The sequence below is a fragment of the Piliocolobus tephrosceles genome, chromosome 1 (genome assembly GCF_002776525.5).
Source record: "Piliocolobus tephrosceles isolate RC106 chromosome 1, ASM277652v3, whole genome shotgun sequence".
In the NCBI taxonomy this organism is placed as follows: Eukaryota; Metazoa; Chordata; class Mammalia; order Primates; family Cercopithecidae; genus Piliocolobus; species Piliocolobus tephrosceles.
In genome coordinates this window covers 112,339,107-112,364,059 of record NC_045434.1, presented here as the reverse complement: position 1 = coordinate 112,364,059, position 24,953 = coordinate 112,339,107, and the positions used below count along the sequence as shown (strand labels likewise).

Below are 24,953 nucleotides of genomic sequence, written 5' to 3'. Positions count from 1 at the left end.
GCCTTCCCCTGCAGCGAAGGGCGGGGCCATCCCAACGCCGCTTCTGCGGCCAAAGTAGGTTGGGAGTGGAAGGTGGTGCCTGCTGTTTCGCAGTGTCGGGAAGATGGCGCCGCCAGTGGCAGAGAGGGGGCTAAAGAGCGTCGTGTGGCAGAGTGAGTGCGGTGGGGCAGGGGTTGAGAGAGGGAAGGCCGGGAGGCTGCCGTGCCGGGCCTCGTTTTGCAGCCCCAACCCAGCGGTCTGTTGAGTCGCCGCCGCGAGCACTTGTTGCTTTGGGACCTGTGTGAGGACTTCTTCCTGCTTTCCTGCCCTGGCCTGTTCCTTGCCAGCACCAGGGATGGGCGGGGTGCGACGGGACGCGGCCTTCTCGTTGGCGTCGGGCACCCACTTGCCTGCTCGGCTGCGCTCCTGGCCGCGAAGCTCCGCCCGGGGTGAGCTGCCCTGGCCCGGCTTTCCCTCCCGCGGGGCCCGCGCCTGTCCTCGGCCGCGCTCTCTACTCATCTCCGCTCTTGTCCGCTCTCCACCAGTTGGGGATGTCTCTCCATCCGAGACAATTCGGGCGCTGTTTATTCCGCTCCCATCTCCACCCCACACTGGAGTTTGCAAGGACTGTTTATTCTGCTTATTCGTGTTAGTATCAACCCGTGCTTTTCAAAAAAAAAAAAAAAAACCCTCACTGTTTAACAGACTCCTCTTCCCCTATTCCGAGAGGAGCCTACTTTCTGAAAAGTTCTTGAGAAGGGACCATTGGAATGACCGGGTGTCCAGCCGTGACATCTTCCTGCATAGCCCGGGCTAGAGCCGCCGCTCTTATTGGTTACTGATGTTCTGCGGTGTCATCCACAACTTTGATAAACATCGCTCTAAACCTAGGTCTGGCAGGTTAGAGAAAGAATGAAACCACCCAACAGGAATAACCATCATTGTCTGGCATTTCTGAGTTCAAAATAATTATGGCCTAGTAGTGGAAAGGGAGTAGCATCTAAGTATTTCTTAGTCCAACTTGTTGAACAAAAAACAGAAATGATTTAGCAGAATTCTGGGAGTTCCTTGTCTAAAATTAAAAATCCAAATCAGTAACTGGGATAGTGCTTAACATATAGCAGGCACTAAGCAAATGTATAAATAGGTGAAAAATATGAAATTATCTTTTAAAAGATTAATTTTAAGGTTGGCGTTAGCTTTTTCAAGATTTACATGGCTGACTTTTTAAGATTTGGGGATGTTTTAAAACAGTGGTATTTAAATACATTTATGTGAAAATGGGTAACAAATTGTGTTGTATAAATAATTTCCAGATATATATGTTATTAACATCAGCATGTATGTATTTAAGCCAGTTCTTTACATATTGAATCATAAGCTTTTTCCCTTTTTCACGTTTTCCTTCTGATCCTCATATAAAGACATTGTTTTTATTATCTGTCATTCTGTGACTTCCTTTTTTAAATCAACTGACATTGACTCAACATTTTTCGTGCTGCTTCACAATCTTCGTAATTAACATTTTAAATTACTTTTTAATACCTTGAGGTGGCAAAAAATTTTGATAGCAGAAAAGAAAAGAAAAAATTATGGCTAGGTGCAGTGGCTCACGCCTGTAATCCCAGCACTTTGGGAGGCCAGGGCAAGAGGACTGCCTGAGCTTAGGAGTTCAAGACCAGCCTGGGCAACATACTGAGACCCTGTCTTTAAAAAAAAAAAAAAAAAATTAAAAAAATGTTACATAAAAACAAAATTAATCTTCCTCCCAACCAGACCCGTAGCCTTCCTCTCCAGAGACACTCTTAGGTTTCTTATAAATCCTTCCACAAGTTTTTTAATGCAATTACAAGCATGCATAGAATCATATGTTTTTGTTTTACTCAGTTATCTTTGTTTTATGTCTTTTTTCATTCTGATTGCTTTCTCTTTTATTTTGTTGGGCAAAATTTTCTTTTTTTAGTTTTTGGATATTTACACAGTCATTTATTTAAATCAGTGTTAATATATTGAGTATGTACTCTGTTCTTTGATTTCCTAGAATTGACAATTGAGTGGAAGAAGATAGGTGCACAAGTACTTAATGACTGCTGTATTAGCAGTATGAAATTTTGGAAGAAGGAATTATTTCCTCTGTGGGAGGAGGTCAGGGAAGGCTCAAAAGGAAGTGACATATAAGATGTTTCTTGCAAGATAGTAGGATTTTGACAGGCAGAGGGAAATAAACCTATGTCAGACCCCAAAGGTGACAAAGTAAGTGGTTGATTATGGAAGAGGGAACAATTCCTTTTGATCGAGTACAGGGTATTCATTGCAAGGGATAGGGGGACATAGACCAAAAAGTAGTTTGGAGCCAGATTATGAAGGGCCTGGTTGCTGTATTATGTAGACATTCTGTAGGCAGTGGGAAACCGTTAAAAATGGTATTTTCTTCTTCTTTTTCAAAGAGCAGTCACTAGCATTTTTGGCATTCTATTAAACAGTGCTGAGAGGACGCGATTTTCTTGCTCCTATTTTGAAGATAAATTACTCTAAGATTTAATTAAGTGTAATGTTAGTGTGAAGTGCACTAATGATAAGTGCACAGCTGGATGAGTTTTTTACCTATGTGACTACCATCCAGATCACGATAAAAGAATGTTTCCAAGCACCCTATGGCCTTTCCCAGTTCAAGTTCTACCCTCTCCCCTAGAGTAACCAGTATTCTGACTTATATCACCACCAAATAATTTTATAATGGTGCCTTTTTACCCTTACACTATTATGTTTACGAGAAATCCTCCATGCCCTTTGTTGTAGTGTTTTCTTCAATAATAAATATTGAATTGTGTGCACCTGTAGTCCCAACTCCTTGGGAGGCTGAGGTAGGAGGATCGCTTGAACCTGGGAGGTAGAGGTTGCAGTGAGCCAAGATTGTACCACTGCGCTCCAGCCTGGGCCACAGAGTGAGACCCTGTCTCAAAAAACAAGAATAAGTCTTCAATTTACTACATTTCTACCTAGAAATAATTGCTTTAGTATTTACTTTTGTATATATTTAGTTGGTTATACAGCAGTCCTTAGTTTTTTGTGTATGTGTTTTTTGTTTTGTTTTGTTTTGTTTTGTTTTTGAGATGGAGTCTTGCTCTGTTGCCAGGCTGGAGTGCAATGGCACGATCTCTGCTCACTGCAACCTCCGCCTCCCAGGATCAAGCAGTTCTCCTCCCTCAGCCTCCCGAGTAGCTGAGATTACAGGCATGTGCCACCACGCCCAGCAAATTTTTGTATTTTTAGTAGAGACGAGGTTCACCATGTTGGCCAGGGTGGTCTCGATCTCTTGACCTCGTGATCCACCAGCCTCAGCCTCCCAAAGTGCTGGGATTACAGGTGTGAGCCACCGTGCCTGGCCAGTCCTTAGTTTTTATATATTCTGCTTTCATACAATTTTTGATCATTATATCTTGAAAGCTCCTGGGTGGTCTTTCCCATTCACAGTTCAGTCTGTTTTTGTTCAGCTGACTTGTGATGATTATTGCTTTGGTTTCCTGCCCCAGGCCCCTGGGTTTGCTTTTATAAAGATTCTTATCTGTTTACTGAATAATCTGGGCCAGAGGCAGAATCTGTTGGAATCATAATTAGGAATTTAATAACATGTTTTAGTTTTCTTTTCTTTTTCTTTTCTTTTCTTTTTTTTTTTTTTAAGACAGAGTCTCTCTGTCGCCAGGCTGGAGTGCAGTGGCGTAGTGTAGGCTTACTGCAACTTCTTCTTCCCTGGTTCAAGCAATTCTCCTGCCTCAGCCTCCCGAGTAGCTGGGATTACAGGCACATGGTACCACACCCAGCTAAGTTTTGTATTTTTAGTAGAGATGGGGTTTCACCATGTTGGCCAGGATGGCCTTGATCTCTTGACTTCATGATCTGCCCACTTTGGCCTCCCAAAGTGCGGGGATTACAGGCATGAGCCACTGCATGTGGCCTTTTTTTTTTTTTCTTTTTTTGAGATGGAGTACTCGCTCTCTTCCCCAGGCTGGAGTACAATGGCCTGATCTCTGCTCACTGCAACCTCTGCCTCCTGGGTTCAAGTGATTCCTCTGCCTCAGCCTCCTGAGTAGCTGGGATTACAGGCACATGCTACCACGCCCAGCTAAGTTTTGTATTTTTAGTAGAGATGGGGTTTCACAGTGTTGGCCAGGATGGTCTTGATCTCCTGATTTCATGATCTGCCCACCTTGACCTCCCAAAATGCGGGGATTACAGGCATGAGCCAATGCATGTGGCCTTTTTTTTTCTCTCTTTTTGAGGTGGAGTCTCGCTCTGTTGCCCAGGCTGGAGTGCAATGGCTTGATCTCTGCTCACTGCAACCGCTGCCTCCTGGGTTCAAGTGGTTCTCCTGCCTCAGCATCCCAAGTAGCTGGGACTACAGGTGAGCGCCACCACACTTGGCTAATTTTTGTATTATTAGTAGAGACGGGGTTTCACCATGTTGGTCAGGCTTGTCTCGATCTCCTGACCTCATGATCTGCCCGCCTTGGCCTCCCAAAATGCTGGGATTACAGGCGTGAGCCACTGTGCCCGGCCATGTTTTAGTTTTCTGAGAATATAATTTCCCTTATGGCCTATAAATCTGATTTTTTTACTTTTGCTATTTGATTTTCAAAAACATTGTTATGATACACTATAGAAGCTTGGTTTATTATTTCTCCATACTGAAATAATCATTGTAAGACTTGATTTCTAGTCCAGGTTATACTTCTGTTTCCTAACATAAACCATGAGGAGTTTGGACTACATTTTCTTTAACATGTTTTTTTCAGCTTGAATTCTCTGTGATTCCATTTTTTAGATCTTCACTTTGTTATATTTTCTTTATTCTGCTTGCATTCCTGATAGTTTTATCTGATGCCATAGTTTTCTTTTATGTTGTTTTGTTTGGGACATAAATATTTACTATTAGATTTTCATTTAAGGCTTTTTGCCTGACATCTTTTTTTTTTTTTTTTTTTTTTAATTGTGCTTTCTTGCTCCTCTTTTATATACTTAGGCATGATCTTAGTCCATCTCCAGCAAATTTTAAAAATCATATATATTAAAGATCTAAAATATAAAAAGTAAGGCAATAAAATGTGGAGCAAATATAGGATAGTATGGGTTAGACTTTTAAAAAGTAACTGGTAACTCAGATGCCATAGAAAAGATTATATAAAAATTATAAGCCAGGTACCATGGCTCATGCCTGTAATCCTAGCACTTTGAGAGTCCAAGGTGGGATGATCCCTTGAGCCCTGGAGTTCGAGACCAACCTGGGCAACAAAGTGAGACCCCATCTCTACAAAAAATTTTAAAATTAACCATGTTTGGTGACTTTCACCTGTGTTGCCAGCTACATGGGAAGCTGAAGCAGGAGGATCCCTTCAGCCCAGGAGGCTGAGGCTGCAGTGGACATTGATTGTGCCACTGCACTCCAGCCTGGGTGACAGAGCAAGACCCTGACTCTGAATAAATAAATAGCTAGCATAAGCCCGGGCACAGTGGCTCATGCCTGTAATTGCAGCACTTTGGGAGGCCAAAGCAGGTGGATTGCTTGAGCTCAGGAGTTCGAGACCAGCCTGAGCAACATGGTGAAACTCCATCTCTATCAAAAATACGAAAGTTAGCCAGGTGTGGTAACGCATGCCTGTGGTCCCAGCTACTCAGGAGGCTGAAGTGGGAGGATCGCTGGAGCCTGGGAAGTTGAGGCTGCAGTGAGCAGTGATCATGCCACTCACTTCAGCCTGGATGACAGAGCATGACAGTCTCAAAAAACAAAAACAAACTAAAGTTATTATCTGGGTAGCATTTGGACTAGTGGAAGATTAATTTAGAGATTAGGTAGAAGCCAGTCAGTGGAGTATGTTAAATAGTATAGTTTAGATTTTAAAGCAACAGTGAGCATTTGAGGGAATTTCGAGGTGTGTATTAATATAATCAAACAGTTGTATTTCAGGAAGGTGACTGACAGCAGAGTGAAGAATGGATTGAAATAGCAAAGATGTTGGAGGTGGAAAGCAGGAAATCCAGATAGGATTCTTTTGCAATACTTTAGTGAGAGTGAAGAATCAAGTTGATGCTGGGTGACAGTGGCAATGAAAAATAATAGCTACCAGAGAGAACAATCAGTATGCCTAATAGGTGGATGTGGGGAAAGGAGGAAACAGACAAAGACAATGACTAAGAAAATGACAATAATACTTAGAGAAATAAGTCTAAAGTAGTTTTCAGAGTGCTGTAATCTCACCTTGAGACATGTAGCTGCTTGTATCTGTATTGTATAATCAAATGATGTTCAAAGAGAGAAGGGCTGTAAGATTGTCAAAAATTGAAAGACTAATATGATCGATGAAACTTTGATGATGAATATGGTCTGAGGAGACCAGCCACAGGAGCAAATTCTCTTACCTTTGCTCTGAGAACAAGCAGAGCAAAGGTAAGAGAATTGAGTCTTGAGGTATATCCATATTTAGGATGCTAGAGAAAGGGATATAAGGTCAAATGATTTTCATTAGTATTTAGAGGAAATGCCTCCTTAGTTCTATAGTATTTGTCGATATGATTTGCTTTGACTCCTCTCTAAACATATCTACCTGTGACTGTGTCACTTTTCATGGATGCTGTTACTATCTCCATAAAACTAGTTATTTCTTTAAGGCAGTAACACTGACTCTTTAGGTATCTTCAGATTCTTTTTTTTTTTCCCCTCTGGCAGACACAGATAGATCTAAGTATCTTCAGATTCCAAGACAGTTCTATCACTAGAAATTTAAAGCAAGCTACATATGTAATTTTAAATTTTCTAGTAGTCACATAAAAAGGTAAAAAGAAAAAAGTCAAATTAATATATTATATTTGACCTAGTAAGTTTTTTACATTCCTTTTTTTGTACTAAGGTTTTTGAAGTCTCATGTGTATTCTGTACTTACAGGATATCTCAGTTCAGACTAGCTGCATTTCAGGTGCTCAGTAGCCAGCTGTGTCTGGTTTCCACCATCTAGGACAATGCACTTCTGAGGTTTCAAAGACTATAATGAGATGACTTGTGCTTAGGGAGCTTTTCTCCAATCTACTCCATCATACATCCATGAGCATTCATTTCTTAAGAGAAAGACAGAAATAAATCTGATAAAAAACAAGCAAATGTCTTCAATTTTCAGCTTGTTTGAGGTGTAAAGAACGAAGCTAGCTTTGAAAGGAAAAGCAGCATAATATTTCTGTATCTGAGCTCTACCTGAGAAAATCCTTTATTTTTGCCTGTAGGGTTCTAGAAGCCAGTGCTTTTGGCTTAAATTATGGTTAAATATTTCAGACTTTCACCATAATTCTCATATAACACTATAATCCTCCTAGCAGACAATATATAATTATCTCAGTTGATATTTCTTAACACTTTCACATCTTCCCAGTCACAATAAAACCTTCCAGATCACAATTCTGAAAATGACTATAAATAACTGAATTGCTTTTACTAACATTTCTGAAACCAAATATATGTTTTATTCCCCCCTCACACCAACCAGTTCTCCAACTCTGGATCCCAACTGTATTAGTGTCAGAATTGAAATGAATTGTAGGATATCCAGTTAGTTAGGAACTAGTTAGCTAGGAACACTAGTTAGTGTCAGACTCCACAGGTTTAAGGGCTCAGTCTCACAATACTGCCTTCACTTCAAATGCCAGTACCAAGTCCCTAGACCCACACTTCCGTCTGGCTTGGCTACAAAGTCAGGAATTCCCACAATCCCCCTTCCCTTTCAGGTTCATTAATTTGCTAGAATGGCTCACAGAACTTCAGAAAACACACTACTTAGTACCAGTTTATTACAAAAGATACAAATGAACCGCCAGGTGGAGACGTACATAGGGTAAGGTCCAAAAAGGTCCTAAGCATAGGTGCGCCTATCCACATGGAGTTGGGTGTCTCACCCTCCTGGCACATGGTTTGTTCACCACCTTGGAAGCTCTCCAAACTCTCTTAAGGGGTTTTTATGGAGGCTTCGTTATATAAGCATGACTGATTGAATCACTGGTGATCGAACTCAATCTCCAGTCCCTCTTCCTTTCCCAGAGATCCTGGGGTAGGGCTGAAGGTTCCAACCCTAATGGCTTGGTCTGGTGACCAGCCCTCAATCTAAAGCTATATAGGGGCCCCTCACCCAAGAGTCATTTCATTTGCAGATGGAAGAGACACCACTCAGGAGACTCAAAGGTCTTTAGGGGCTCTGTGCCAGGAACTGGTGGTAAAAACCAAAATTTTTTATTGTACACAGTAACTATTATTATTTATACCTTCTGATAGCTGTCATTTTTTAACATCACTTGTTATCAAAAACTTGTTGATAAATTTCCCAGAAGTGTTAACTTAAATATAAATTAGGAAATGGAAAAGCTTAAGTTAATGAACTAACCATCTCATTAACAAGAATTAATGAAAAACAGGTTACTATAATTTATATTTTAATTATATTTTATGTATTACTATGTATTACTACTGATTTTAAAATCAATTGAACATTAATAAAACATAGTAAGTGTGGGAAATTGTTTTCAGTAGAACAGATATTTGTGTAAATTGTCTACATGCGTTATTTAATACATAATGGAAAATGTTTTTAAATCAGTGAACTAGTTTTTAAAACATATTTAGGTAATTTTGAAAATCATTGTAAGGAACATAATATTTATTGATTATAAATGAAGATTGAATATTGGTATCCAAATGCTGTGATGTGTATTGTTGAAAAGCGTAATGTAGTAAATCAGTATGAAAAATGTTTATGCAGATTTGATTGGCAGATATAATTTAGCAATGGGCAACTTAAGGATGTTCCTGTGGGTTTTTTGTTTTCATCTTGTTTTACTTGGGATTTAAGTAGAATAGGAAAAACCAAATCAGGTAATACTTTTAGAAATATTTTCTTGGTATGTTCATGTACTTAAATATATTAACCCTTTTTATAATACCTTTTAAAGTTAAAAAACTGATTACAGTTGAAATGTACTGTATAGGCTAGGTATTAGAATTGGATTTTTCCGTAGGGTTTAACAAATATGTATGCTTTTTATGTAGTTTAACAAATTTCAAATTGGATTTTTCCTTAGCCATTTTGGACTGTTTGAATTACTATGTTTCTGTTGATTTAATTCCTAAGTAATTTCTTTCTTTTTTAAACAGAGATAAAAGCAACAGTGTTTGATGACTGCAAGAAAGAAGGTGAATGGAAGGTAGAATTTGCATACCTTGCTCTTATAAAAAATAATACAAACTTTAAAAACAATACAGTGTAAAAACTACATAGTATTTACATGGTGTTAGGTATTCTAGTATAAGTAATCTAAAGATGATTTTGCTGTATGTGGAAGGATATGTGTAGGTTACATGCAAATACTACACTATTTTATGTAAGAGATCTGAGTATCCATGGAGTTTTGGTATACATAGGGGTCCTCGAACCCCCATGGATACTGAGGGATGACTCTATAGGGTGTGGAATCACACTGCTTGGCTCTGATTACTATCTTCACCACTTAATAGCTTGGCTCCTTGCGCAAGTTACTTGACCTCTCTCTACCCCCGTTTCCTTGTTTATAAAAATGGTGATGATAATACCTCATATGGTAATTGTAAATATGAGGTGAATTAATCCATGGAAATTGCTTAAAACAGTGCTCTGTGCAATAATTGTTCTACAAGTGACAATTGTAATTTTAAGAAAATTTGATGTTAAACATAATGTCATTTAAAATGAATAAGCTCTATGCTTCAAATTAGAAATATTTCTGTTTGCTTACTTATGTACAATACTATATGCATGTATATTGAGAAAATCTCTAGATTGTGCAGGATAAAAAATGAGATCATTTTGCCTACTGTCCTGATATTTTATGTTATAAAAGGCTTTATAAAGTTTAATGGATAAAATTCTTTTTTTCATTCTTGGTAATAGGATGCTTACAGTATTTTTTAATTTGTGTTTGTTTTAAGATAATGCTTTTAGATGAGTTTACCACTAAGCTTTTGGCATCATGTTGCAAAATGACAGATCTTCTAGAAGAAGGTATTACTGGTAAGTGTTATTCTTGGCATGAACACTTTTTAATTGTAATTGGGGGAGATCTGAAGTATTAAATTTTAGTTAGTAATTGTGTTTCTAAGGAGCTTATTTTTTTAAAATTACTGTAGCCATAACAATTAGATTTAACATTCTTTTCTCTGAATCTTCTGTCAGTTTTTTTTTCCTCAACTGAGACATATAATTAAGACCCCTAACCAAGCCTAACTCAGTTGCCTTGTAGAGGTTCTTTAAATGTTTTGCTCATATATATATATATATATATATATATGTTTTGCTCATATATATATATATATATAAAACAGTTTTGTGTATTGATACACAAGCTTTACTTCAGTATTTTGATTTAGTTTATGGTTTCATGTATCGCTTTAAAGTGGATATCAAGATTTATGTCATAAAATTAACTTGTACATATTTACAAATGCATAATGCTGACTTTGTAAATTTATCTTTATTACCAGAAAGGAGGCAAATAATTATAAGTTTAAATCAGTTTTAGTATGAAAATTTGAAATACTTACAGATTCTGAAAAAAAATCATAATGTCACAAGAAGGTATCTTCTTCTAGGCAGGATTATGTTATTGAGATATTAATCTATATTACCTATTGAGGAAAATAGTAATATCTTATAACATTCATAATCGTGTTATCCTTAATTCATCCTTTAACTCACTTATTAAAATTTGATCTTCATAATAACCCTATGAAGATAGATATCAAATACTCTCATTTCTAATGAGGAATCTGAGGCTCCAAGTGAAACATAATTCATTTATATTTTGAATCCTAATGTAGTTTATGTACCGTCTGTTACTCCTAACTTAATGAAGTTCAAAAGAATACCCAGTATTTTCAAGAAAGTCTGGCCGTATCATATTTATGTTTTGATGTTTATACATAAAATAATCTCTTTTTTTTTGAGACAGGGTCTCCCTCTGTCACCCAGGCTGGAGTGCAGTGGTGTGATTTTGGCTCACTGCAGCCTTCTCCTCCCGGGTTCAAACAGTCCTCCCATCTCAGTCTCCCAAGTAGCTGGAACTACAGGAACACACCACCACACCCAGCTAATCTGCGTATTTTCTTGGATAGAAGTAGGGTTTCACCGTGTTGCCCAGGATGGTCTCAAACTCCTGGGTTCAAGTAGTCCACTTGCCTTGGCATCTCAAAGTGCTGGGATTACAGGTGTGAGCCACCATGCCCAGCCATAAAATAACCTTTATTGTTGATTACATATTCAATTTGTGGTCTTTCTGACCCTCAGTGTAAAAAGCTCTAAACTAGAAATTAGAAAATTGAAGCCTTGATTTTTCTACTGAATAAGTGAAATATTGATTAAACCACTTAAGTTTTTTAAGTTCCGAAAGGTCATTCTGATGTGAAACTAGGGTGAGAACCATTTGATAACACATAAAAGCTCTGTGGAACTGCAGAGCTGTAATGCACTGTAGGGAGGTCATATTGCATTTTGTAGACCATCGTTTCTTACTGTATGCTCAGTATTAATAGATACTCTTCAAGGAAGGGATTCTGTGGCAGTACATTTAGGAAACAGTATTAAGCAGAGCTCAACAGCTTTCTTTAGGACTTCAGAGTCTTTATATGCCAAGGTATAAGTAGATCCCCTGGGTAAAATGATAGTATTCAGTTTTCTTAACTTATTTGGCCACAGAAAGCTATTTTTGAGAAGCGTTTCATAGGACTGTATATCATAGAGCTCGCTGCTGTGGGATACCTTTGATATACTCCAGACCCACCTAAGTTTGCTATGGTTTAATTGTAGTCATATCTTCTAACTTAAACTCAAAACAGTCCTTTTGAGTTCCACATTAGCTCTCCTGAAAATCCCTCTATGAAACTGGGCATTGGCAGGTTCAGCAGTTAGACTTTCTGTTGTCATTCAGGTCATTCATGAAAATATTTAGTAGTGTCTTGGGATTGAAAAAAAATTGGGAAAAAAATGCTCTGTCAGGATTTGCTACTTGAGCGGAGAATACAGTCAAGTGTAAAAACCTTAAAAAAAATAGACTGAACCTGGATACAATGACTCATGACTGTAATCCCAGCGCTTTGGGAAGCTGAGGCAGGAAGATCACTTGAGCTCAGGAGTTCAAGACCAGCCTGGGCAATATAGTGAGACTTTGTCTCTACTAAAATCCAAAAAAATTAACCAAGTGTGGTGGTACATACCTGTAGTCCCAGCTACTTGGAGAACTGAGGCAAGAGGATTGCTTCAGGGAAGTCAAGGCTGCAGTAAGCCCTGATTGTGCCACTACACTCCAGCCTGGGTGACAAAACGGACCTTATTTCAAAAAAATAAATAAAAAGTGAAAGACAGATTGGAAGTTAGATTATTCTTTTTCACTATTAAAGACCTTTCTCTTTGTTTTTTTTTGGTTTTTTGATAGATGTATACTTTTCGGTGAATGGAGAGGTGGCACTTTCTGTTATTAATAAAGAAATTTCAGAATATTCTCAGAGCCTGAGTTCTAAATCATATCTATCACAGTATTTTCAGTGTTTTAACATGGACATTATTCACCAAACAAAATAGTATGTATAGCATGACTGTAAGACACTCTGTTCTGAGCATTAAACAATTGAAATAAATGAGCACAGATTAAACCTTAATTTTTTCAAGTAAAATTATAATAGTTGAGAATGAAGAGAAAAAGATTAAATTTTTTCTTGGAAATATTATTTGATTGTCTAGTAGTAGTTATGATAAACCTGTATATTACTAATATACATTCAAGAATGAGAAAAGGAAATCACCAAATTTAAAAGATAAGTCCAGCAGTCACCTCTCTTGCCAGTCACATTAATGTTAATTCTTTCTAGGCCCTTTGTCAACATGAATCTTGAAAGATGGTTCTCTGGATTTGTTGAAGGATACTTTAAATTAGTTTTAAGAAATATATATGTAGCTTTAAATAATTTGACAAAGTTTATTAACTTTATATTCACTTTGCTTTAGGTAATCTTATAAATGGCTTAATTTCCATAATTAAAAATATAATTGACTAAATTCTAGTGATGTTCTGTTGCTGAAAAAGTACTTTATGAATATTTACGTGTGGTTTCAAAAGAATAGGAGTTAATTGGCAATTTATTCAAACAGCACCGTGGCAGGTGAAAACTTGGGCTCTGGAGTCAAATCTGGGTTAGAAGCCTGCCTGTTCCACTTCCTAACTGTGTGATTGGATAAGTTACTTCTTTAAGCCTCAGTTTCCACATTTGTAAAATACTTGCAAGGTTATTATGAATTTTAATGAATAATTCACGTAAGGAAATGAATAATTTCTTACATTGTTTATGTAAGAAAATGAAGAATTTTCATTTTTCAGGATTTTAAAATGTATCCAATGAAGACAAAGAAAATGGTAAACCCAGTAAATGTTTTTGTTTTATATTATTTGTAGATGTATTTTCATATTATTATAAATGGAAAATACAGTAAAGTTTATTTAAAAATTATTTTAAGTGTATAAATATTTGGTTATATAAAATGACCTTTTTTCTTGTTAGTTGTAGAGAATATTTATAAGAATCGTGAACCTGTCAGACAAATGAAAGCTCTTTATTTCATCACTCCGACATCAAAGGTGAGTATTTTGAGGCCTTAAAAAGTAGGTTCATCAATATTTCACCATTGTTATGGTTTACTAATAGAAAATTCAAAGTAATGAAGTACCCTTTAGTAGAAAAATATTGCCATAAACTGGTTTGCTTAGGAAAGTTTTTTCTGTGTTAGAAGATTATTTGCATTCTTCCCAATGAGAATGTATAAGTAAAGGAATTCCTTTTTTCCCCATATGTGAAAGCAGAATTAAATTATATAAAATAACATTTCTTTGCATGTTTTGTTTTTCATGCAGTTCCTATTGAACTATACCTTTTGGGGGGATGGTAATGTAGGTAAAAGAAATAATCTATAGTCTTGGATTACTTCTTTATCTCAGTGACTTTCCCATAGCATATTTGTATGTATATATGAAGATGGATATATATGTGTGTATATATATATTTTATGTGAAAGGAAAGTCTTTAGTTTATAATCTGACTCTATGACCTAACTCATACTTGATGCCAACCTTTTAGAGCCAAATTATCAGATTTCTTTATTCTGTACAATATCTGAGAATGCATTTTTGAAAACCCAGTCTCTCACTTATTCCCATGTAGAATGTTAATTTGGCAATCTCTGTTTCATTTCACTTCTAAAAAACTCTAGCAGACATTTAAAAAAAAAAAACAAAAACTGATACTCACTTTTTAGTCTCTACATGTTGGCTGCTAGACGTTTTATATCTTATCTGTAATATAATTCCATGAGAGAAAAATTCATGATTGAAAAAAAAAAATGCAACTTAAAAGCACCATTTTTCATCTGGCAAATTGACAGAGGGATTTAAAATATGTATATGGGTGTGTATGTGTGTGTGCATTCTGACTATTCTGGTTATCAGTGGATAATGGAGCAGAAACTGCCATATACTGCTGGTGGGAGTATAGATTGATACAGCCTTTTTGGAAAATTGTAATTTTTTATCAAGAACCTTAAAAAATGTTTTATATTTTAGAGTTTATTGTTAGGAAATAAATAAATGGTCTAGCTAAGTTTCTAGCAGTAAATAAATCTAATTAAATTTTAGCATTAATAAATAATAGGCCATATGATGATATCTGAATGAAATATATGAATAAAATGATAAATAAATGAAAACCCATGTGGCCATTAAAAATAATTTTTCTAGGGGTTGTTAGTGACCTAGATAAATGTTCATTTTGAATGTTAAGTGACAAAAGCAAGATACAAAATTGTATATTCCTCATTCTTACAGTCACCTACCAAGTTTTGGGTCTTTCTAATCACTTGATAGTTTAAGCTCCTCACTCACGGTCTCTCACTTCAGCACTTCTCCAGTCATAAGCCTTGGTGGTTTCGTTATCCATGTAGATGATACTTACAGTATGTTGGTTTCTAGTTCCTTAATCTGTTGTCTTCCAATAGTCTTGTCTTACATGTTGTTTCAGTTTTCCTAGACCTCTTCATTGCCAATAAGAGCATCCTGTTCATACATATTACCTTACTCATCACCTTACTCTTTTTTTTTTTCCAAAACCAAAACTGGTTAATATTACCTTACTACCTTATTAGCTATCACTGGCTGGAGAATATAGCATCTTAAAAAATCAGTTTATAAATTAAACTTTTAGCCAGTAAGGTTTTATTTTATCACTGAAATAAAATAATCTTAGTCATTTCAAAAGGTAACATATTTAAATTAATATTTAATAAAATGTGTATTAACATCTAACCTTTTTTAAGTCTGTAGATTGTTTCTTACATGATTTTGCAAGTAAATCGGAGAACAAGTATAAAGCAGCATATATTTACTTCACTGACTGTAAGTCTTTTAAAAAGTTATTGCTTCATTGTTTAAAATCTCATTAGTTTTAAACTGTTGACTTTTTAAAAATCATCCAGCCCAAAATGTCATTAAAGTATCTACTTTTTATAATATTATTTCAGTCCTGGTGATTTTCTATTTATCATTTATTCTAATTAGGCTAGAAAGAATCTAAAAATATAAGATTATATCTATCCTAATTCATACTAAGGTGATTAAAAATTAAAAGAAACTGTTCCCAACTGCTTTCAAAAGACAATCATTTTGCTGGGGATGAGAGGGATGGGTGGAGAGGGCTAGCCCTCAAATCCTGTGATGGTGACAGGAAGAAATATTTTTAATCACTGTTTCAGTTAGGGATTTGATTCTCTTGTAAAAAACAAAGACCTTTTGAGAGGGCACTGAAGAAAACAGACATCTGTTTGGCAGATATGAAAGGAGAAAATCTGTGACATTTATCTTACTCTGCTGTATGATCACATAGAAAACTGGTAGCTAAAGAATCACAGAGAAGTCCAAAGACACATACAATTCTGTCTTATGTTGTATGTTATATAATATACTTCAAAATAAAAATATCATTTATCTAAGTTAAGTCTTGGTCTCTGCTATTAGAGGTCCTCACTTTAAGTAGTATATCATTTTTCCTATGAATTTTTATCTCATGCCTAATAGTTTGGATTTTAAAAATGTCACACCAGAAGTATTTGTTATGTAACCTTATTATACAGAGCATCATGTTTATGGAATTGATGAAATTTAATGAATGTGAACCCTCTTCTAACTTAAGGAATCTTAAGGCTAAAGAGTATCATGTTAAAAGATACTAGGAGCCAATGGTTGGTATTCCAACCTAGATCTAATGGAATGATAAACTCTTTGATGAAAGGGGAAAAACACTGGCTCTGAGTTCCAGAACTTAGTATTATAGTGTCTGAGAATTCTCTAATGTTAGAAAGCTGCCTTTAATTGAAGGAAAAATTAACGATTTGTGTTGTATGGTTGTAGTATGGATCACTTAGTGGCAATTTGGAAAAGTAGTATAAATTTCTAAGATGTTCTGAAAGTGCTGCTGTTTTTTAGATCATAAGTTTGGACACGATTTTTCTTCCTAACAATTTCAGTTTGCTCTGTTAGCAGATCTTTAAGGAAATACATCTGAGGTTATGGAGGATGTGAATGGGAAAAAAGGAATTTCTGTTATAGTCCTTTTGACTAGAATATATCTTTTGTAAAGCAAATAACAATATTTATATATTATTTATGTCCTCATAATAAATAACTCTCTGAAAGCCAGTAATTATGTATAACTATTCTTGGATGTTGGAATGATTTATTTAAAAGGAATAAAGATCTAGATGTAACTATATACTTTGGTTTTTTTTTTTCCCCCTCAGTTTGCCCTGATAATCTCTTTAACAAAATTAAAGCTTCTTGCTCCAAGTCAATAAGAAGATGTAAAGAAATCAATATTTCCTTCATTCCACATGAATCTCAGGTACTTCCTATTTTTATTTTTTAGTTCATGACAGGTTTCAAATTTGGTTTTATGGCTTATTTGTTAATCAAGTATATTCTGAAGATATTTTTTATATGTATTTGGTGAATTTTGAACCTAATCCACAAATAGACATTTCCCATGATGAAGTCAGAAGCATGAGCAATAAATTGGAATTTAAAATGAATATAGCAGGGCTTAAATTTCCTATCTGCCACCAAATCCTGTGTTTGTCAAATTACAGAACTACTAGGTTATGAGATCAAGAGAGTTTTGAGCACAGTCTTTGTTAGATGACTCCAGAAAAAAGTATTTCATTTAGCTTGTGTAACCTTTTGTAATATTAAAACAAATGCTCTTTAATCAACTTTTAATGTAATATTATATAAATTATTTTAATCTACAAAATGAAGGGATTTTTTGACTTGTTTTGCCTTTGGAACATTGAGCCTTCAATTAATAATAGCAATGATTATAATGATATAAGCAAACACTCATATAATACTCCCTATGTGTCGTATACTTTCCTGAGGGCTTTACATAAATTTATTCATTTAATCCTTACAATAGCCATAGGAATAGATTGTACTTCTATCTCCATTTTGAAGATCAAGAAATCAAAGAGGTTAAGTAACTTGCCTCAAATCACACAGCTAATGAATTGTTAAGGTTTGTTGTGCTCTGTTCTCTGTGTTTGGATTCTAGCATTTTGTAGAATTGAAATAGTTGACTGTTGCTTGAAACTGTGATCAATATTTTAAGGGATAGACAAGTCCTAGATAAGGGATTTATATGATACTACTTTTAAGATACTGCTTGGTTTTTTGTTTTTTTTCCTTTTTTTGAGACAGAGTTTTGCTCTTGTCACCTAGGCTGGAGTGCGATGGCGCAATCTCGGCTCACTGCATCCTCCACCTCCCAGGTTCAAGCAATTCTCCTGCCTCAGCCTCCCAAGTAGTTGAGATTACAGGCATGCGTCATCACACCTGGCTAATTTTTTTGTATTTTTAGAAGATTCGGGGTTTCGCCATGTTGCTCAGGTTGGTCTCGAACTCCTGACCTCTGGTGATCCATTAGCCTCGGCCTTCCCAAGTGCTGGGATTACAGGTGTGAGCCACCACACCCAGCTGATACTGCTGTTTTTGACAAAGAAAGATAATAATCCAAATTATGAGATTTTAACATATCTGGTTAACATTAAACTGTTTTCCAAAAGTTTCCTTTAAACTTACTCTTTTAATATGTAAGGTATAGTATAGGGTGAAAATCAGCTTCTGAAAATGATGTAGGATTTAAGTGATAGTGTAAGAAATATTACAAACATTTCTAGAACATCTAGCTTCACAGAAGATAAATATAATTTTAGCCCCAGAATTTATTAAAATTCTGCAGTTGCTGTATTTGAAGGAATGATTTGTGTAGATATCTGAATAATTTGATGATGAATAGAAATAACCTGTCTTTGCATGTCTAGAGAGTGCTCTTGAGGAGTTTCCACTTATCAGTCTTTAAAAAATATTGTGATTATGTAAGGTCCCATCTGTGAATGGTTTTCCCGTAAGAATTTTTTTCTTTTAATTCACTTACTTGATAAGAGTCATAGGAGGGTCTACTTGACCAGGCACAGTGGCTGACTCCTGTAATCCCAGCACTTTGGGAGACCGAGGTGGACAGATTATGAGGTCAGGAGTTCAAGACCAGCCTGGCCAACATGGTAAAATCTCATTTCTACTAAAAATACAAAAAATATTAGCTGGGCATAGTGGTTAGCACCTGTAGTCCCAGCTACTCGGGAGTCTGAAGCAGGAGAATCGTTTGAACTGGGGAAGCAAAGTTTGCAGTGAGACGAGATGGCACCACTGCACTGCAGCCTGGGCAACAGAGCAGGACTCCGTCTCCAAAAAAAAAGAGAATCTACTTAATAAATCTAACTGTTTTGGAGAAATTACATTGAAAATATTTTGGATTTTTGATTGTTTGCAAGTGAAAATATAAATGAAATACTAGGTGCTTTGAGCTATGAGCAAAGGCCTACTGAACATTTATCAAGATTATGTTGAGCAGACATTGTCTGTTAGATGCAAAGCAGTCTACTGTGAAAAGATGAGCAAAATATATGTCTTACCCTCATTTGAATACTATAAAGAGATTAAAAAGTATTAGACATCTTCAAAAACTATTTCAATCATGGTTAAATCAAGTAGGATTAGGCTCAACTAATTAAAAGAAAACTCTGGACTTCGAATGGATTAAATAACGTGGAAATTTATTTCTTCCTAATATAAAAGAAGTCAGGAATAGGCTGTATAAAGGTGATAATGCTGGCTCTATGAAATTGTCAGGGGTCTAGTCTCCTAGTCATGGCCCTTATGATCTAAGATGATTGTGAAGTTGTTGGTTTTTTTTTTTGTTTTTTTTTACTGTTACATCATTTTTTTTTAATTTTAAGGAATATTATTTTAAAACAACATTATAAAAATCATAGGCTTATTTCAGTATTTTAAAATATCTTCTGTAACATTCCACTCAGAAGGTAGATAACAAAATTCTTCCCATAGGAAGAGTGCCAATGGAATGTGATACTATATTATTCAGTTATTCCATTTTTTCTTCCTACCTCATTTTTGCTGAAGAACTGCTCACTTAACATCCTGGGAGCTATCTTGTTGAAATTTGCCACCATCATGTTGGAGCGATGAACCTTCACCCGTAGTATGATGAATGTGACACCTGTGGGACAGCTAAAAGGACAAGACCTCAGCATCACATGCCAACCAGTCTATTGGAGCAATCACACACATAACTACTTCTGCCAAAATCCTCTAACTTAATTTTTAAATAGCTGAAATTCATAGTCAAGGCCATATTGGTACTGTACCTTGAACTACAAATATACCCTTTTCACACACATTCAATATTACAGCAACAGCATCCTGGGACAGGTTAGGACACAATCACATTTTTAAAAATCAAGAAGAAGTAAACATAAAAGAGTATTTGCACAAGGCAGAGAATCCTGTTTCTTGGCAATAGACACAAAACAACTGGCTAAAGAAATAGCTTTACAGATAGATACAATCTAGAATTTGATTCTTTGAGTATTAAACTTGGAGACATAGCTGTATACATTCAAACATGCAATCTAATATTTTACATTAGTAGTTTCTTACTCAGTAGTTAAAAGAAAAACCTATCAAAAACCAACCCAAATTACATTTATTAACCGTTGGATAACCTCTTTTATCGTTTATTAACCACTTTACTCCAGGTTTGATTAGTGTAATCATGAAATTGTCTAGCCTAATGATCTAGGGAAAATTCTGTGGTTGTAAGATGATGCCTTGCTATGGAACCATTAATTATTAAGCTCCAAGTGAACTGAAGCAGGTATTTATAAAACGATGATGTATTTCCAAAAATATGAAAAAGAGATAAGGCAGATGGTAACTCTAATAAGAGTCACTGAAGTATTATAATGGCACTCTGGAAATGGCTCATAGCAAAACCAACTTTTTTTTTTTTTTTTTTTTTTGAGACAGAGTTTCACTCTTGTTACCCAGGCTGGAGTGCAATGGTGTGATCTCAGCTCACTGCAACCTGCACCTCCCGAGTTCAAGCGATTCTCCTGCCTCAGCCTCCCAAGTAGCTGAGATTATAGGCGTGAGCCACCACGCCCAGCTAATTTTGTATTTTTTTTTTTTTTTTTAGTAGAGACAGGGTTTCTCCATGTTCAGGGTGGTCTCGAACTCCCGACCTCAAGTGATCCGCTCATCTCAGCCTCCCAAAGTGCTGGGATCACAGGCGTGAGCCACCGTGTCTGGCCCTAACTTTTTTCTTTAACCTTTAGGTTTGGGGTACATGTGCAGGTTTGTTATAGGTAAACTCATGTCAAGGGGGTCTGTTACACAGATTATTTCATCACCCAGGTACTAAGCCTAGTACCCAATAGTTATTTTTTCTTTTCCTCTCCCTCCTCCCACCCTCTACCCTCAAGTAGGCCTAGTGCCTATTGTTCCTCTCTTTGTGTCCGTGTGTTCTCATCATTTAGCTCCCGCTTGTAAATGAAAACATGCAGTATTTGGTTTTCTGTTCCTGCATTAGTTTGCTAAGGATAATGGCCTCTAGCTCCATGCATGTTCCTGCTAAAGACATAATCTCATTCTTTTTTATGGCTGCTTAGTATTCTGTGGTGTGTGTGTGTATGTATGTATGTGTATGTGTGTGTGTATATATATATATATATATATGCCAATTTTTTTTTTAAATCCAGTCTCCCATTGATGAGCATTTAGGTTGATTCCATGTCTTTGCTATTGTGAATAGTGCTGCAGTGAACATATACGTGCATGTGTCCTTATGATAGACTCGTATTCTTTTGGGTGCATACCTAGTAATGGGATTGCTGGGTCAAATGGTAGTTCTGTTTTTAGGTCTTTGAAGAATCACCACACTGTCTTCCACAATGGTTCAACTAATATACATTCCCACCAACGGAATATTAGCCTTCCCTTTTTCCTGCGGCCTCACCAGCATCTGTTATTTTTTGACTTTTTAAAAATAGCCATTCTGATTGGTGTGAGATAGTACCTCATTGTGGTTTTGATTTGCATTTCTTTAATGATCAGTGATTTTGAGCCATTTTTCATATGCTTGTGGGTCACCTATATGTCTTTTGAACGGTGTTCATATCCTTTGCCCACTTTTTAATGGGGTGTTTTCTTGTAAATTTAAGTTCCTTATAGATGCTGAATATTAGACCTTTGTCAGATGCATAGTTTGCAAATATTTTCTCCCATTGTATAGGTTGTCCGTTTACTCCGTTGATAGTTCCTTTTGTTGCTCAGAAGCTCTTTGGTTTAATTAGATTTCATTTGTCAGTCGTTGCTTTTGTTGCAATTGCTTTTGGCATCTTTGTCTTGAAATCTTTGCCAATTCCTATGTCCAGAATGGTACTGCCTAGGCTGTCTTCCAGGGTTTTTATAGTTTTGAGTTTCACATTTAAATCTTTAATCCATCTCAAGTTGATTTTTGTATATGGTGTATGGAAGGGGTCCAGTTTCAGTCTTCTGCATGTAGCTAGCTAGTTATCCCAGCACCATTTATTGAATAGGGAGTCCTTTCCACATTGTTTTTGTCAGCTTTGTCAAAGATCAGATGGCTGTAGGTGTGCGGCCTTATATCTGGACTCACTATTCTGTTCCATTGATCTGCATGTCTGTTTTTGTACCAGTGTCATGCTGCAAAACCTTCTTTTCTGTTAAGTTCATCACATGGGTGAAACCATTGTCAGTTGAAAACAAACAGGAGGTTCCATGGATAGGCCCATGCCAAGGGAATTTTCCTCTTGTGGATCCACAGAAGAAAAATAATTTTGATGCCATGTGGCTTGCACTTACCTGCAGCAAGACAGTCTAGTTCCCTTAACCCCACTGTTAAGGGTGTCTGGGAAAAGGTAATGAAAATATTTCTATAAGAGGCAAAGACTACAAGAAAGCTACAAGCTTGCTGTGCAAAGTTGTGAAAATGTCATGGTAAAGAAGCACCACATGCTAATTTTTTTTTTTTTTTTTTTGAGACAGAATCTCATTCCATCGTCCAGGCTGGAATGCAGTGGTGCAATCTTGTCTCACTGCAACCTCCGCCTCCCAGGTTCAAGCAGTTCTCTTGCCTCAGCCTCCAGAGTAGCTGGGATTACAGGCACGTACCCCCATGCCGGGCTAGTTTTTGTACTTTTAGTAGAGATGAGATTTCACCATGTTGACCAGCCTGGTCTCAAACTTCCAACCTCAAATGATCTACCGCCCTCGGCCTCCCAAAGTGTAGGGATTATAGGTGTGAGCCACGCTCCCGGCAATTTTTTTTGTTTGTTTTTTTGAGACAGAGTCTCACTCTGTCACCAGGCTGGAGTGCAGTTGGTGTGATCTTGGCTCACTTCAACCTCCATCTGCTGGGCTCAAGTGATTCTCCTGGTTCAACCTCCCGAGTAGCTGTGATTACAGGCATGTGCCACCAAGCCCAGCTAATTTTTTGTATTTTTAGTAGAAACAGGGTTTCACTGTGTTGGCCAGGTTAGTCTCAAACTCCTGACCTCAAATGATCTGTCCGCCTTGGCCTCCCAAAGTGCTAGGATTACAGGCATGAGCCACCATGCCTGGCTGATTTTAACAGCTTTTTTTTTTTTTATTAACTGGAGAAATCTATTTGTTATGTACACACCACAGAAAAATTGCCCCCAACCCTGAAAAAAAAGGTCCTGCAAGAAAATCAGATTCATAATATAAAAAAAGTATATATCTAAAGTAGACAAAAATATGGCTTATGTTTTAAAAGGAAAATATGTAAAATTTCACTATGAATTGCTTAGATTTGCATGTGACTTAGTACTTATTTCATATTAACCATATCCGTTTGCTATGATAAGTCTCTATGTTTTAGAATAGGTATTCTTTAAAAATACCTGTTTTTAAGCCAGAACATATACGTTACATTTGTGCATCCATGTGTAAGTTATCCTACTTGGTATGGAACCAAGATACTAAAAGATTAATAAAATAATTTTTCAAATATTCAGTCACAGACTAGCAAAGAATATATTTCCTCAAGTTTTCTGGGCCACAGTGCTGACTTGGATTAATGCAGTCTGAATTTTCAGATGTAAATACCAGTCAGTGGTTAGTTGTCAAAACTAAACAGCAGTTGAGTTGGGAGGACCTTCACAATGTTGGCTCTTAAATCATAAGTAAAATTATTCTTAGAGCTGGACCATAGTAAGCAGAAAGCGTTTTCTTAGCTCAAACCCTACAAATTGACTCTTAACATTCATAATCATGCCCTTTTAGATGCTTTAAAACGGCATACTGATTTTGCAGTCTATAGTTTGTCTATACTTTGTAAGAGAGCAGGTAACTCTAGCACAAAAAAAAACTGTAATGTGGAACTGGGGAGGACTTCAATGGCACTATTCCAATTTTATTAATCCATACTTTTGCTTTCAACCTTGCACTGAGACCTCCTTTTGTGTCAGTTTCCAGCATGTCACCAACTATCACACAGTCCACAGGTTGTACTCCAAGGAGATTGCAGCAGTAATAAAATATGGAAGGTGCTGGCTTCTCCCCTCTCTGCTGTTCACCTACAACAGCTTGGACATAGGACTGACAGGCACAAGCCTCATCTCCCTCTGGGTCTGCCTGACCCCATTCATTACTAAAAGTAGGCAGGCCTCCTTTCTAATTTCAGTGAACATGGCTTTGACATCTCACTGAACTTAGTGTCATGTGCAGTAAATGTGTAGTTTTCCAAAGCAGGTAACATTCTTCAGCCAATTTCCTATTGGCTGCACTACATTTTGTTTCCTGGATTGCTTCCTCCCAATGTGAAGTCCTTAGATCAGTAATGCATGCATTGTAATGGCGAAAACATTCCTTGTTGAGTTTAACTTGAGATTTGTCACAGTTGAATTCAGCCTCTTGTTTATAATGGTATTTTGATTGTAAGAGCTTTATCGCCTCCAACATGCCTCTCCTGCTTGCCACACCTGTGTCGATGAGTGTGTTGTCCAGGGCAAAGAAAATGGCCTGCACATGGCTCAGGCCCATAACACCTGCACCCTGCTGCAACCTGTCATCTCACAACCTGCACATGCGCAAGGTGGGCAGCCCAGTTTGTGTTTTTCTTTGAGAGAGGGTCTCGCTCAAATAGTCCTCCCGCTTCAGCCTCCCAAGTAGCTGGGACCACAGATGCATGTCACCATACCCAGCTAATTTTTTTTCGTTTATAGTAGAGATGAGGTCTAGCTGTGTTGCCCAGGATGATCTAGAACTCCTGAGCTCAAGCAGTCCTCCTACCTCAGCCTCCCAAACTGCTGGGATTACAGGCATAAGCCACCATTCCCAGTCATACTGTAGAATTATTACATTATCATGTGAGGATTTACAAAAGAATGAGAGAATAATTTTCATTTTTATCTCATTAGGTA

At 36.8% G+C, this 24,953-nt stretch overlaps 1 protein-coding gene and 1 pseudogene across 2 annotated transcripts in view; one reads left to right on the top strand and one right to left on the bottom strand.

Annotated features, from left to right (window-relative positions):
• STXBP3 (syntaxin binding protein 3) overlaps positions 1-24,953 on the top strand; it is a 61,879-nt gene continuing 36,926 nt past the window's right edge. Inside the window, exons 1-6 of one of the 2 annotated variants that reach the window (XM_023196246.1) lie at positions 1-152; positions 9,164-9,213; positions 9,974-10,055; positions 13,592-13,668; positions 15,396-15,474; positions 16,875-16,975. In XM_023196246.1, the coding sequence (XP_023052014.1) occupies positions 104-152; positions 9,164-9,213; positions 9,974-10,055; positions 13,592-13,668; positions 15,396-15,474; positions 16,875-16,975 (438 nt within the window). In that variant the 5' untranslated portion in view covers positions 1-103. The remainder of the gene's footprint in view (positions 153-9,163; positions 9,214-9,973; positions 10,056-13,591; positions 13,669-15,395; positions 15,475-16,874; positions 16,976-24,953) is intronic. The other variant, XM_023196248.1, reaches the window with a different exon arrangement.
• LOC111529344 lies at positions 23,846-24,573 on the bottom strand (annotated as a pseudogene).